The sequence below is a fragment of the Lupinus angustifolius genome, chromosome LG12 (genome assembly GCF_001865875.1).
Source record: "Lupinus angustifolius cultivar Tanjil chromosome LG12, LupAngTanjil_v1.0, whole genome shotgun sequence".
NCBI lineage: Eukaryota > Viridiplantae > Streptophyta > Magnoliopsida > Fabales > Fabaceae > Lupinus > Lupinus angustifolius.
Genome location: NC_032020.1, coordinates 11,024,017 through 11,039,345, shown reverse-complemented (window position 1 = coordinate 11,039,345; position 15,329 = coordinate 11,024,017). Strand labels below are relative to the sequence as shown.

At 35.7% G+C, this 15,329-nt stretch overlaps 1 protein-coding gene across 1 annotated transcript; it reads left to right on the top strand.

The window, feature by feature from the left end:
• LOC109361881 (adenosylhomocysteinase-like) lies at nucleotides 6,201-9,184 on the top strand. Its single transcript, XM_019607409.1, has 4 exons — nucleotides 6,201-6,308; nucleotides 7,107-7,303; nucleotides 7,436-7,674; nucleotides 9,108-9,184. The coding sequence occupies exons 1-4, from the start codon at nucleotides 6,201-6,203 to the stop codon at nucleotides 9,182-9,184; spliced, it is 621 nt and encodes a 206-aa protein (XP_019462954.1).

The window sequence follows — 15,329 nt, the reverse complement described above, 5'->3', positions numbered from 1 at the left end:
GTAGGAACTTTCTGAATATAGTAAGTTTAGTTAGTTGGTTGTTGCTATAAAAGGAAGTTCTGTTTGTAATTGATGTAATTCTTAATGCAATAAAGATTACTCAAATTCACTCACCTCTCATCTCCTCTCTTCTATATTCACCCTCTTCTCATCTTCATAAACCGATTTCCCTTTCTATTTCTTCTCTGCAACTCATCTTCTTCATGCTCTGTTTCTTCTTTTTCTTTTCTTCTGTTTTTGCAAGTAAACCAAAAGTGGTATCAAGAGCTTTGTCGATTCCTGGATCGGTGGGAAGAAGGAAACTCATCAGTTCATCCATGGCTACAAATAGTGGTTTTACTATGACACTACCCACTCTGGACACCAAGAACTATGAAAGATGGCACATACAAATGAAGGTGTTGTTTGGTTATCAAGAAGTACTTGACATAATCCAAGAAGGATATCAATCAGTAGATGAAGATGCAACCGAGGCTCAGAAACTTGCTCACAGAGATTGCAAGAAGAGAGATTGTAAGGCCTTATTCATGATTCATCAATGTGTGGATGAATCGAATTTTGAAAAGATCTCTAATGCAAAAACAACAAAGGAAGCTTGGGATAGCCTTGAGAAATGCTATGTTAGGGCAGAGAAAGTAAAGAAGGTCAAGCTCCAAACCTTGAGAAGAGAATATGAATTGCTACAAATGAGAGATGGTGACACAATTGCAGAATACTTCACCAAAATCAGATCACTAACTAATCTGATGAAGGGATATGGTTAAGTCATGAGGGATCAATTGGTAGTAGAAAAGGTATTGAGAATCTTAAACCCAAAGTTTGATCATGTAGTTGTTGCCATAGAGGAGTCTAAAGATCTTGAGGTGTTCAAGATTGAAGAATTGCAAAGCACATTAGAAGCTCATGAACAAAGAATCAAGGAAAGAAACTCAGAAAGAAATTCTGACCAAGCACTCCAAGCACAGGCAAGCAGAAAGCCATTTAATCAAGGCAACTTCACAAAGAAGTCCAAGAATAAATGGAAGTCTGAAAAAGGAAGAACCTATGAAGGAGTTAGGTATGATTCCAACTCATTTTCTGGAAACAGAGGTAGTGGACAAGATCAGATGCTAAAGAGAAACAAGAAGAAGTTTGATAAGAAGAAAATTCAATGCTTCAATTGCAAGAATTTTGGCCACTTTGCATCTGAGTGCAGGTTCAAGGTTGCTCATGGTAGTGGTCCAGAAATTGAGGCAAGGTTGGCTCAATAGGAGGAATCTGAGGAGGAACAAGTCTTACTAATGGTTACATCTGAAAATGAAGTCAAGGAGGTCTGCTGGTATCTAGACACAGGGTGCTCCAACGATATGTCAGGAAACAAGGATTGGTTTGAGAGGCTTGACGAAAATGCCAAGAGCATAGTGAAGTTTGCTGATCATAGCTCCATCAATGTTGAAGGAGTTGGAGACATCTCAATCAGAAGGAGGGATGGGAAAAGTGCTAGTATAAAAAATGTCCTATATGTGCCCAAGATGAAGAGTAACCTACTTAGCCTTGGCCAACTACTTGAGAAAGGATATGAAATGACCATGGCAGACAAGATGCTAAATATATTTGATCATGACAAGAATCTCATCTTAAGGGTTCCACTGTCCAAAAACAGAACCTTTAAGATTGGGATTCATGTCAATAATCACAAGTGCCTATTATCTAGGACAACTCATGATAATTGGACTTGGCATCAGAGGTATGGCCATCTGAATTTCAAGAGCCTTGATTTGTTGAGCAGGAAAGGAATTGTCAATGGATTACCATCAATCAGTAGTCCAAACACACTGTGTGATGACTGCTTGGCAAGCAACCAAAGTAGGAGCAGTTTTGTGGCTCACATACCAACTAGATCAACAAAGTCACTTGAGTTGATCTACTCGGATGTATGTGGCCCCTTTGAAGAACACTCATTAGGAAACAACAAATACTTCATAACCTTCACTGATGACTTCATAAGGAAGACCTGGGTTTATCTGATCAAAAGGAAGTGTGAGGTATTCTCAATCTTTGTGAAGTTTAAGGCTCAAGTAGAAAGGCAGAGTGGACAGAAATTAATGACCTTAAGAACTGATGGAGGAGGAGAGTACTTGTCAAATGAGATGAGAGAATTATGTGCCAAAGAAGGATTGATTCATGAATTGATTGCTCCTTATACCCCACAGCATAATGGTACTGTAGAGAGGAAGAACAAAACCATTCTTAACATGACTAGAAGCATGCTTAGAACAAAGTCTATGCCAAAAAGATTATGGGGTGAACTTGTCTCTACAGCAGTGTACATCATGAACAGATGCCCTACAAAGAGGCTAAAGGACACTACACCTGAAGAGGCTTGGTCAGGCTTGAAGCCAATGGTTGATCACTTCAGAATATTTGGTTCAATCTGCTACACTCATGTACCTGAAGCTCAAAGAAAGAAGCTTGATGATAAAAGCAAGAAACTTGTATTGATTGGCTATCACACTACAGGTGCATACAGGGTCTATGATCCACTAAATCATAGAATAATGATGAGCAGAGATGTAAAAATTGAAGAGACACAGAGCTGGAATTGGAATGAAACAAGCAATGATCCAACAAGACATACAATAGTGCAGCTTGATGAAGGCCAAGCAGATATGGAACAAATGCATAATGATCAACTAGTTGTTGCTGAAGAAACTCAAAACCAAACAAGACCACAAAGAGCTAGACAACCACCATCAAGACTAGGTGACTATGAAGTCTTTCCAGACTCAGAAATCACCACTGAAGGAGAGCTAGTTCACATGGCACTGTTGGCTGAAATGGAACCAGTAAACACGGAAGAAGCATTCAGGCAGAGTCATTGTCTTGAGGCTATGCAAGAAGAACTCACTTCCATTGAGAAAAATAGAACTTGGGAGCTTACTCAGCTACCAAAAGGAAAGAAGGCCATTGGTGTAAGGTGGATTTATAAGGTAAAAATAAATCCAAAGGGAGAGGTCACCAAATACAAGGCTAGACTTGTTGCAAATGGGTTCCTTCAAAGACAAGGCCTGGACTATGATGAAGTTTTTGCTTCTGTTGCAAGAATGGAAACCATAAGGTTGGTGGTGTCATTAGCAAGCTATAAAGGGTGGTGCATACAACAGATGGATGTAAAGTCAGCATTTCTGAATGGGCCATTAGAAGAAGAGGTGTATGTTGCTCAACCCCCTGGTTTTGAAATAGTAGGAAGTGAAGGATTGGTGTACAAATTGCATAAGGCCTTGTATGGTCTTAAGCAAGCACCAACAGCCTGGAATAAGAGGATTGATGGCTTCCTATTGAAGCTTGGCTTCACCAAATGCACAACTGAGTATGATGTCTACTTAAGAGGTGCAGAGATAAATCAAATGGTAATTGTGTGCCTATATGTTGACAGTGATGTGAGTGAGATCAAACAAGCAAGCTATGAAGAGTGAGTTTGATATGAGTGATCTAGGAAATCTATCCTACTTCCTAGGGATAGAATTAACTAGAATCAAGGAAGGCATAATCATACATCAAAAGAAGTACATTGCTAATGTTTTGAAGAGATTCAACATGTCTCATTGCAACTCTGTGTCAACACCTGTTGAAGCGGGAAAACTGGTGCATCAAGATGACTCGGCTGTTGATAAAACCATGTATAGGCAAATGGTTGGGTGTCTAAGGTATATCTGCAACACAAGGCCTAACATTGTGTATGTTGTAGGCTTGATTAACATATCTATGGAGGCACCAACTAGAGGGCATCTCCTAGCAGCCAAAAGACTACTTAGATACATCAAAGGCACTATAGATTTTGGTCTACTACTACCAAATCACTTCAGCAATCTAAGCTATGATGTAATTGGCTTTAGTGATGCAGATTGGTGTGGAGACAAGCTTGACAGGAAAAGCACAACAGGGTATCTGTTTATGCTTGGAAATTCACCAATTTCATGGTGCTCAAAGAAACAAGATGTGGTTGCCCTCTCCTCGTGTGAAGCAGAGTATATAGCAGCATGTATGGCAACTTGTCAAAGCCTATGGTTAGACACATTGTTGCTAGAACTAAAGCTAAAAGAAGAAGGTAATGACACGGTTTTAATGGTTGACAACAAATCAGCCATACATCTTGCTAAGAATCCAGTGGCTCATGGTCGTAGCAAACACATTGAGACAAGATTTCACTTCCTAAGAGATAAGTAAGAAAGGGCAAGCTAAAGTTGGTGTTCTGCAGAAGTGAAATGCAACTTGCAGATCTCTTCACCAAACCATTGAAGAAGGAGAGGTTTGAAAAATATTGTAAGATTGAATGCTTGACTGAATTAAGTAGGAGTGTTGTTAAAGCTTGTTGTAATTCAGTTTAGTTAGTTAATCTAGTTAGTAGGAACTTTCTGAATATAGTAAGTTTAGTTAGTTGGTTGTTGCTATAAAAGGAAGTTCTGTTTGTAATTGATGTAATGCTTAATGCAATAAAGATTACTCAAATTCACTCACCTCTCATCTCCTTTCTTCTATATACATCCTCTTCTCATCTTCATAAACCGATTTCCCTTTCTATTTCTTCTCTGCAACTCATCTTCGTGCTCTGTTTCTTCTTTTTCTTTTCTTCTGTTTTTGAAAGTAAACCAACAAGGATGATTTATAAATTTTTAAGAGAGGCTCGAGCAATCTGAGTTTTCATGGGAGTACCATTATCCAATGTATTCACATTTTATGGTAAGCTAATTAGAAATGCACAATGTTAAAATTAACATTTTTTGTCTAAATGTCAAGTTCACCTCATTCCAGTCCAATCATGAGTAGGTTTAGAACTTTATAATATTAGTTGGTGCAGTGGTTTAGCAAAATTAGACCTTTTATAGAATATAAAATAGAAGTTCAACTCTTAATAATAAGATTTGTTGGAAGGGACGATTCTAATAATTATTCGAATTAGATTTGTCATTTATCAAAAATACGGAAAAATATTCTCAAAATAAAAAATAATATTAATCCATTACAATTTACAAATATTAGAACAATTCTTTAAAAAAAAAAAAACTACAATATTTACCAAATGAAAAAAATTAACGAGCATGACTCATAAACTACAATATTTACCAAATGAAAAACAAACTATGTTATAATTATTTACATTTCTCAATAATATAAGCAATTCAAACCATAATTTACTTCAATGTACAATTCTACCATATATCCTTAAATGGATGATCTAACTTTCCTCATATTTATATTTCAAAAAAATCAAAATATACAATTAGAACAAGATTCATCAAAAACTACAAATATGCAAAAATTGGTCCGTTGGAGAGGCCAAAAAACAACATAGTTACCTACATTTTCCATACTATTGTGAAACCTAAAAATGACATCCTCGCTTAAATTTTATGTTGTTTCAGAGTAAATAACACTATATTGTTTCTTTTAAATCCTACATATTTTGTTTCTTTTAAATTTTATGTTGTGAAAAAATCGGGATGGAGACATTCACTTTTTCCCTTTATTTTAAAAATTATTCTAAAAATAGAATCTAATCATTACAGTCTCATAATTATGTTTTTTTATCAATAATATGTTGATATAGTTGTGTAAAGCTTTCTATATCGTCAAAATGACTAAAATGTCAAGTGATCGATTTATATGAGCAACATTTATTGGGAGGGACAATCACATACCACGAAAATGATTAATTTATTACTCAAAATGGTAAAAAATACTCTTGGTAATACAAAAATTATGTCTTTTAAATTATTATACATCTTAAATTGAATAGTTTTATTTTAATGAGATACTTTATCAACTTTCAGTTTGTAATCACCAAGAAGTATTTGATGGAATGAATGCTATTATTTACATAAAAAGTTTAGATAATTATTCAACCATGTTTGATAACCATACATGAAAAACTTTCAGCTGGAAAATCAGCAATTCTTATAAATTGAAACCCCATCAAACAAACACACATATCTGCCCAACTTCTTCAATTGTTAATACATTTTTAGCTAATTGTGCCAAACATTAAATTGAACATAAGAACATTAACTTTTTTAGCAACTCCTATCTCCCTACTTATACACTAACTCCTTTGTTATCATGGCTTTGCTAGTTGAGAAACGACAAGCGCCCGTCAGTACAAGGTCAAGGACCTTTCTCAAGCCGAATTCGACCTAGTCGAATTGGAGTTGGTTGAAGTCAAAATGCAAGGCCTTATGGCCTGTCGGGCCGAATTCGGTCCATCTCAGCCCTTCAATGGAGCTCGAATCATTGGCCCCTCCGAATGGAGAGCGCATATATTACCCCATATGGTATGTCATTTTGTGTACTATTAATTATGATTAGTTGAAAAAATATAATTAAATTAAAAAATTAATAATTAAACACATGAGGTGGTAGTCTTTTTTGGAATTTTGGGACAAAACATGTAATCTCCACCATATAACCCTCCAAACTTCATTGAGAAAGACTTGTACGAAGACATATGTATGTACAACCAATAAAACTTTGCCAACATATTAAAAATCTAATTCCAATTAAAATTTAATCATAACTAATACCACAGAATAAAATAAAATTCACTTGTCTTTCCAGATGTATTGTATGAGTCTTCATATAAGTTTTTTTCAATGCTATCCTCATCGAAACCCTAAGGGTGTGTTTGGGAGTACCATTTTGAAGGGAGAGGGAAGGAAGAGGAAGGTTTAGGAGAGGGATTCCCTTGTTTGAGAGTTTAGTGGAGGAGAGAGGAGAGTTTTGAAGGATTTTTCAAACCCCCTCAAACCCTCCAAATGCCAAAATACCTAGTTCCCCAAATTGGGGTGTTTTGGGAGGAAAATAAGTCAAATTACCTAACTAACCTTACTAATATTATTCTATAATATATAATACATAACATACTATTGATTTTTTAAAGGAGGAAGAGGGATAAAATATTATTTTTGTAATATATTAACCCTCCATCCCCTCCTATCTAAATTCCACACTCCCAAACAAGGGAGGGGTTTAGTTGGATTTGCCCTCCCTTCTCCTTCCTTCCATCCCCCCTCTTTACCCTCTCATCCCTCTCCTTTCCTTTCCCTCCTAACTCCCAAACAAAGCCTAACCAGCTCGGCGCTGAGGTCCTTTGGTGCTCCTGCAACATCTTCTCCACCCAGGACCATGCTGCCGCCGCCATCGCCAGCGACAGCGCTGCCGTATTCGCATGGAAGGGGGAAACCCTACAAGAATACTGGTGGTGCACGGAGCGCACACTCGATTGGGATCCCGGCGGTGGCCCCGACCTCATTGTTGATGACTTAAACGGGTGAGGTTCCGGATCCGAATTGAACGGATAATGCAGAGTTTCAGATAGTATTGAGTATCATAAAGGAAGGGTTGAAGAGTGATGCAAAGAGGTATAGAAAAATGAAGGAAAGGCTTGTTGGGGTTTCTGAAGAATGATCCAACGGATTGTCTTGACTGAGGGTCGTTTAATGAACTTGGGTTGTGCAACAGGACACCCCAGTTTTGTGATGTCATGCTCTTTCACCAACCATGTCATTGCTCAGCTTGAGTTGTGGAAAGAGAAGGATACTGCCAAATATGAGAAGAAGGTTTATGTTTTGCCCAAGCACCTTGATGAGAAGGTGGCTGCACTTCACCTCATGAGGGTCCATACAAGCCTGCTCACTACAGGTACTGAGAAGATCAAGGAATGGTATTTAGTTTGTGGGAAAAGAAAAACCGATTTGTGGACCGGTTTGATTGTTCTATTTCCCTTTTTTTTGGGTTTTTAGAATGTCATTTTGTGGTAGGAGAATTGTAGGTTTTAGTGGGTTCTCTATTCTAGTGGCAGTATGAAGGGTAAGAGGAAGTTAATCTATAGGTTTCTGTGAAATGAGACCAAATGGGTTTGAAAAAAGCTTTGGTTGAGGTTGTGTTCACTCTGGTCTTGTAATAGCTTAAGTTTGTGTTTATGTTCACCTTTGTAATATCAAAAGAAAACTAAACATTGGAAAGGTGGGGTTTTAATATGCAATTGTCTGTGCATTGTTTTGTGCTTAAATTCATTCACGGCTATAAAGTGAAGTTTGAAAACAAACCCAAAAAGGATTGTGAAAATTTATTCACATTCATTTGCAGCGAATGTCAATGGGAATAGATAATTTCATATTTTCAGTCACCCATCCTTCATTCTTTTATTTTTATCAGCAATACCCATCCTTCATTCTTAAGTACTCAAATCTTGCAAACTTGCATGAATGAATTATAGTTTTTCTGAACGGGTCACTTTTTAAATATTATGCACCTCTTCAGATTTACAATTCTTGCTTATTTTCATAATTCTTAAGGATTGAGTGAGGGTCATGCCTGAATCAATAATCAACCTTGAAAAGGATAAATATCTAATCTTCCAATTTCAATATAGAAAATTGTGTCCTTATAAAATAAATCTCTTTCAAAAATAGTCTCAGAAGTTCATTTATGGCACGAATCATTGATTTTATGCTAATTTTATAATTAGTCTTCCTTTATGGGATTCATGATTTTATGTGAATTTTGTAATTAGTGTAAAACATGGGATATCAAAAAAAGACTAGCTGAAAATAAGTTACAAAGTTAGTATAAAATAAAGGACAAAACCATCAAAAACTAGTTTAGGGACTATTTTAAAAAAGAGTGAGGATCCATTTATTCCAAGAATCTCCACATTTGAGCCATCAATTCTAAGGAAATCCAATGATTTAAATTAGTGAGTAATCTAGACTATTAGATGTCTATAAAATTGATAACTAGAATGGATAGTAAATTTAAATAAGTGGATTCCCTCTCTTTAAAAAGAAATGTCATATCTATAATCAATTAATCCTTCCTGAATAAGTTAATATGAGATGAACAATAATGTGACAGACATGGGAAATGAATGATTGAATGCATAGTCTAAACCTACCATTGGGTTAGGCACCATATTTAGAGATATATTCATCATTGAGGGTGAGTTGAAGGGGATGGGTATCATCTGTCCCATTTTCTGTGTCACATTGTGTCCCCATCCAATTGAAAATTGCCACATACTTAAAAAGAAAAAACATAAAAACAAAACATAATTTTTTTATGTTAATTGGTAGAATTTGATTGGTTTGGAACATGGGGACGGGAATATTTGGGGACAGAGGATCTTGGTTCAGTTGAAGGTCCTTCTTGAGGCCTAAATAAAAGATCCAACATTTTGAAAATTGAACCTAAGTTAAGGAATTCTGAGATTTACACTATGTCTGGTTTACTAAATAAAAGTCAAGAAAATAAAAATTAAGGAAAGAAAAATTAAAATGAGAAAATACAATTAAATCTTAAATATAAATCTATACACTACTTTACTCATGGTACATTTCCATCAACCTTTATATTCTTCAAATCTTAATTACAAATCATAAATAAAATGACTTAAACTCTATAATATAAAATACTTACCAAATACATGTACAAACTTAGAATCTAAGTTTCATACTTTATCAACACTCAACAATACAAATCAAGTAAAATAACAATATTATGTGTGAAGATTGCACTTCTATGACTGACAAAAGAGAAGAACAAGCCTTGCGGCAATCAATGATTTTGCATAGAGCAAGGAAAAGATAAGCTTACAAAGCTTTGAATGAAAAATGAATGAAGTTCTTTATTGATTCTTTAATGAATTAAATTTAGAATGAGCAACTTGAATCCTATTTATCCTAATTCTAATGAGTCAAAACAGATTCAAGCTTATCCAACTGAAAAATAGAAAAAACAGAAAACTACAAAAAAAGGAAATTAAACTGATAACAGAAAAAACAGAATTATGAAAACTTGTTATATTGGGAAAGCTTTCAATTAAAGGCATTGGATCCATCAAGATCATTCGGGTTTTGATCTGAGTAGTCTGGGCTTTTATTTGGGCTTTGTGAATTAGTGATAATTTCAACACACCCTCGCAAACTTGGCATATGAAAGTCAATTATGCGAAGTTTGGATATGATGCTTCGAAATGGTGAAGGAGATAGCGATTTGGTGAAAATGTCTACAAGTTGAAGAGAAGTGTGAATAGGTAGAAGATGTATTGTATTATTTTGTAATCTTTCACGAACCACATGACAATCTATGTCAATGTGTTTGGTTCTTTCGTGAAAAACTGAATTTGCTGCAATGTGTAAAGCTGAATTGTTGTCACATAAGATGCTAACTGGTTTGTGTTGTGAAATGTCAAGATCTCTGAAGAGGAAGAGTAACCATTGTGCTTCACAAGCAGCCATGACAAGGGCCATGTATTCGGCTTCTGAAGATGATATTGATACGGTGTTTTGCTTTTTACTCTTCCAAGATATGAGGGAAGATCCAATGAAGAAGCACCATCTAGTGACATATTTTCTTGTGTTCAAGCACATTGCCCAATCTGAATCTGAGTAGCCTTGGATGATTGTTGTATTGTTGCTAGGAAAAAAGATGCCTTCACCGCAGGAAGACTTCAAGTATCTGAGAATATGTGTTGCTGCTTTGTGGTGTTTATCAGTAGGAGAGGTAAGGAATTGGCTAAGACATCCCACTACAAAAGAAATTTCAGGTCGAGTGTGAGTAAGATAAAGTAATTTGGCTATGAGTCTTCTATAAGGAGTGATATCTTGGAGAGGAGAGCCTGATTGAGAGTGAATGGTGGTGTTGTAAGCCATAGGTGTTGAAGTAGCTTTAGCTCCTAGGTATCATGTTTCTTGTAGAAGCTCAAGGGTGTACTTCCTTTGGTATAATGTTATGCCTTGTCTGGATCTAGCAACTTCCATTCCCAAAAAATAATCTAAGTCAACAAGGTCTTTAATACTGAATTTATTGTGAAGAACAATTTTGATGTGGATGATTTGGTCTAAGTTGTTTCATATCAAAATCAAATCATCTACATATACTAAAACATCTGTAAAACCAGAGTTAGTGTTATGAATAAAGAGAGATTAATCAGAAAAGGATTTAGTATAACCAAGTTGAATCAAGTAGTAGTGAGTTTATCATGCCATTGTATGTTGGCTTGTTTAAGCCCATATATGATCTTCTGCAGTTTGCACACCATTGTTGGATCAAAACATTTGAGTCCAGGTGGGGTCTTTATGTAGACCACTTCTTTGAGATCTCCATGGAGGAAGGTTGTGTTTATGTCTAGCTGCTGCAAATGCCAATTAAAAAGGGTAGCAAGACAAAGAAGAACCCTTATGGTGGTCATTTTTACCACTAGGCTAAAAGTTTCCATATAGTCTACACCCTCTGTTTGAGTGAATCCATTTTCAAATAATCTTGCCTTGTATCTTTCTATGGAACCATCAACATGGTGTTTAATTTTGAAAATTCATTTACAACCTATGGCTCTCTTATCTTGTGGGAGTTTAGCTAGGATCTAGGTATTGTTGTTAGCTAAGGCTATTAGTTCAGTATGGATAGCCTCTTGCCATTGTTTTGATTGAATTACCTCTAAATAATCCTTAGGTGTTTGATTGACAGATATGGTCAGAGAAAAATGTTTATGTTTGTTGGAGAGGTTGTTATAGCTAAGGTTTTTGCTAATGGGATGTTGGACATGTGGTTCAGGAAGTTTGGAATTGTGAAGAATGTTCCAATGATAATCTCTTAGATAGGTGGGTGGATTTCTAATTCTCTGAGAGTGTCTGGTTGAGGCTTCTGGTGTGTTGTTGGATTGATTAGAAGTTTCAGTGATGTTAGGAGGTGGCAGGGTGGTTTTAGGTATAGGATAAGTAAATACATCTTGCTGGATAATAGGGAGTATAGGTTGGGAGTTAGGATTGATTTCAATATTGGTGGATGAGGTACTGGAAAAAGGGAAAATATGTTTTAAAAAAAAGGCAAGGTCTCTAGAGATAAAGATCTCATTTGTTTTGATATCAAGTAAGACATCTTTAACTTCATGGGGGTAACCTTGAAATATGCATTTTCTTGATCAAACATCCAGTTTTCTTCTTTGAGAGACTAGTGTAGAAGCATAACAAAGACACCTAAAGACTCTCAAGTGCTTGAGGTTGGGCAAGGTGTTATGTAATTCTTCAAATGGAGATTTATTAGATAAGAAAATAATAGGTTGCCTACTGATTAGATGAACAACATGTGTTATGGCATAGTTCCAAAAACATATAGGCAAGTTAGATTGAAAAATTAGAGCTCCAACCACATCTAGAATATGTTGGTGTTTTCTTTCAACTATGTCATTTTGCTGTGGTGTTTCAACACACGAGGTTTGGTGTTGTATTCCCTTTTCCATATAGAAATCCTTCATAGTAAATTCTCCCCCATCATCCGATCTAATGGTTTTAATATTCTTATCGAATTGATTATGAGCATATGTGACAAAAGCCTTAACAAGGGGAGTGGCTTCTGCTTTTAATTTCATGAAATAGATCTAGGTGAACCTGGTCTTGTCATCTACTATTGTCAAAAAATGCTTGTGGCCAAAAGTGGATGGGGTGGATAGGGGTCCCCATATGTATATGTGTATTAAGTCAAAAGCAGATTCAGACTTAGTAGTGCTAGGAGTGTAGGGTAACCTTTTGTGTTTAGCTAAGTAACAAATGTCACAAGGATCTAAAGTTTTATTGCATCTAATGAAAGGGAAAACAGATTGCATAGCAGTCATTTTTCTTGTGAGATAAGTGGCCTAATCTAGAATGACACATGTTACAATCATTATAGCTAGTAAATGCATTTATGTGACGTGGCTCATTGTATTTCTTGTTGGATTGATTTAGCACATATAATCATTTCCTTAGCTCAGTTGTACCAATCATCTTCAAGGAGTGTAGGTCCTGAATTTGACAATGGTTGGTTGAGAAAATCAAGGTGCAGGCCAAGGAGGACCTGATTTTTGAAACAGATATGAGGTTGAAGTGAGAAACAGGTACATATAGGACACCAGTAAGGAAAAAGTTATCAGAGAACATAACAGTTCCTAAATGGCAAGCAGTGACTTGATTGCCATTTGGCAATGCAATCAATAGAGGTTTAATTCTCTTGTAGTTATGATAAAGAGAAAGGGAGTGACATACATGGTTTGTTGCTCCTGTATCAAATACCCAAGAACTTGACTTGGTTTTGCATAAAAGGGAGGTCAGAGATGTACCCGACTGGGTTGGTTCAAGAGAGTGCATTGAGGTAGATATGGAGCTAACTTGGTTAGTGTTGTGAGGAGCTTGGTTCATAGACTCTTGGATCGTATTCTTCAGTGCATTGTGTTGGGCAGGTGTAAACAAACAGGATGAATCTGACTTGTCTTCTTTGGACCCAACATACCCAGATTCTTCTGGTCCCTCAGTTTGTGGTTCTGTGCCTGAGTAACAATTGATATTGGTAGAATTTGTGAAATATCCTAGGGGAAACCTATGCTTTTTATAACATGTATCAATTGCATGTCCAGTTTTCTAACAATAGGTGTAAATATTATGTCCTCTACCCTTGTAAAGGAACTAGATCTATCTTGAGTGTTTGATCTTGCACTTGTTGTTCCTCCAATCCCTTTGCATCTGCCTCTTGACCTATTGTCATGGGAATTGCTTGCTAAATTGGTTGAGAAACTTGGTTCTTCAAAGAACATTTGTCTTTCTTGCTAAACCAATATCGAAAATACCTTGCTGATTGGGGGGGAAAGGGTCCATAAGCATAATCTGTGATCTAACAGAGGAGAATTGATCATTCAATCCTCTAAGAAAATAGATTACATAGTTGTTTTCCCTATACTTTCTTATGGTTGGTATCAATGTACAATGACACTTGATTTCACATTAGCAAGGTGGAATTGGTTTGTAATTGTCCAATTGTTGCCACAATCCTTTCATCTGAGTGTAGAATTTGTCAACCGAGGCATTACCTTTCTCGATTGAATGAATTTGGCCAATTAATTCTAAAACTCTAAACATATCTCCTTGGTGATACATTTCCTTCAAATCTTCCTATATTTCTTGTGCACTTTCCATCCATGGCAAACTTTGCACAATGGATGGTTCTATTGAGTGACTAATCCATGACACACTAAGTTGTTGCATCTCTTCCGTGTTGCATACATCAGATCATGTTTAGGGGTTTGGTCAAAGATCCATCGATGAATTCTAGTTTGTTTTTAGTTTCCAGGGCCATGGCCATTGCTCTTGACCATGAATGATAATTTTCACCATTCAACAGGGTAGAAACTAGAGTAGACCCCGAATTCTCATTATGGTGTAGGTAATAGGGACTTGAAGGATCTAGAATTGGGTTAGCGAGTTGATTGGCCATCAAGAGAACAAGAAAATAAAGATCCGTGGAAAAAGAAAATGAAACACAAGAATAGCAAGAAGAAAAGAAGAATTGAATGCTTAAAGAAAAAAATAAAAGGAAGTGAGGATACAATAGATGCGCAGCAGAGTCACCCTCTTAAGTGTGCTTTGATACCATGTGAAGATTGTACTTCCATGGTTGACAAAAGATGAAGAACAAGCCTTGCAGCAATCAATGATTTTGCATAGAGCAAGGCAAAGCGAAACTTACAAAGCTTTGAATGAAAAATGAATGAAGTTCTTTATTGATTCTTTAATGAATTGAATTTAGAATGAACAACCTGAATTCTATTTATCCTAATCCTAATGAATCAAAATAGATTCAAGCTTATCCAACTGAAAAACAGAAAAAACAGAAAACTACTAAAAAAGGAAACTAAACTGATAATAGAAAAAACAGAATTATGAAAACTCGTTATATCGGGAAAGCTTTCAGTTAAAGGCATTAGAACCATCAAGATCATTCGAGCTTTTATTTGAGTAGTCTGGGTTTTTACTTGGGCTTTGTGAATTAGTGATAATTTCAACATTGTGTCCACATTACCAATTGTGAACAAATAAAGTGACATATAATAATTAGTTAGACCATCTCAAGGAAAATTCCAAAATGAAACTCTAGGTTGAAAAGATTAATCAATTTTGTGTAGAGAGCAATGGGATAATGGAGTCATGTTCATATTAGATGCAAATGTATTATTTTTTTTATTATGCATTAATGATCATCTTAAAGTTATGTTTTAGAGTTATTAGAGAAAGAAAATGACATATATCAATGGGCAAGGAAAGGGAAAAGGAGAATGAGAAATGAAGACAAATCAAATTATATATCTTTTTCATTTGGGAGCGTGAAATTTAGATAAGATGAGAAGAAAATGGATGATTAAAATGCAAAAAAAATTGTTTTGCAATTAGATTAATAATGATAAGTAGTATAAATTTTTAGTAAGGATGTTTAGGTACTTTAATATGATTATATTCAGAAATACCACAAATTGGGTAAATTATGAAAATAAC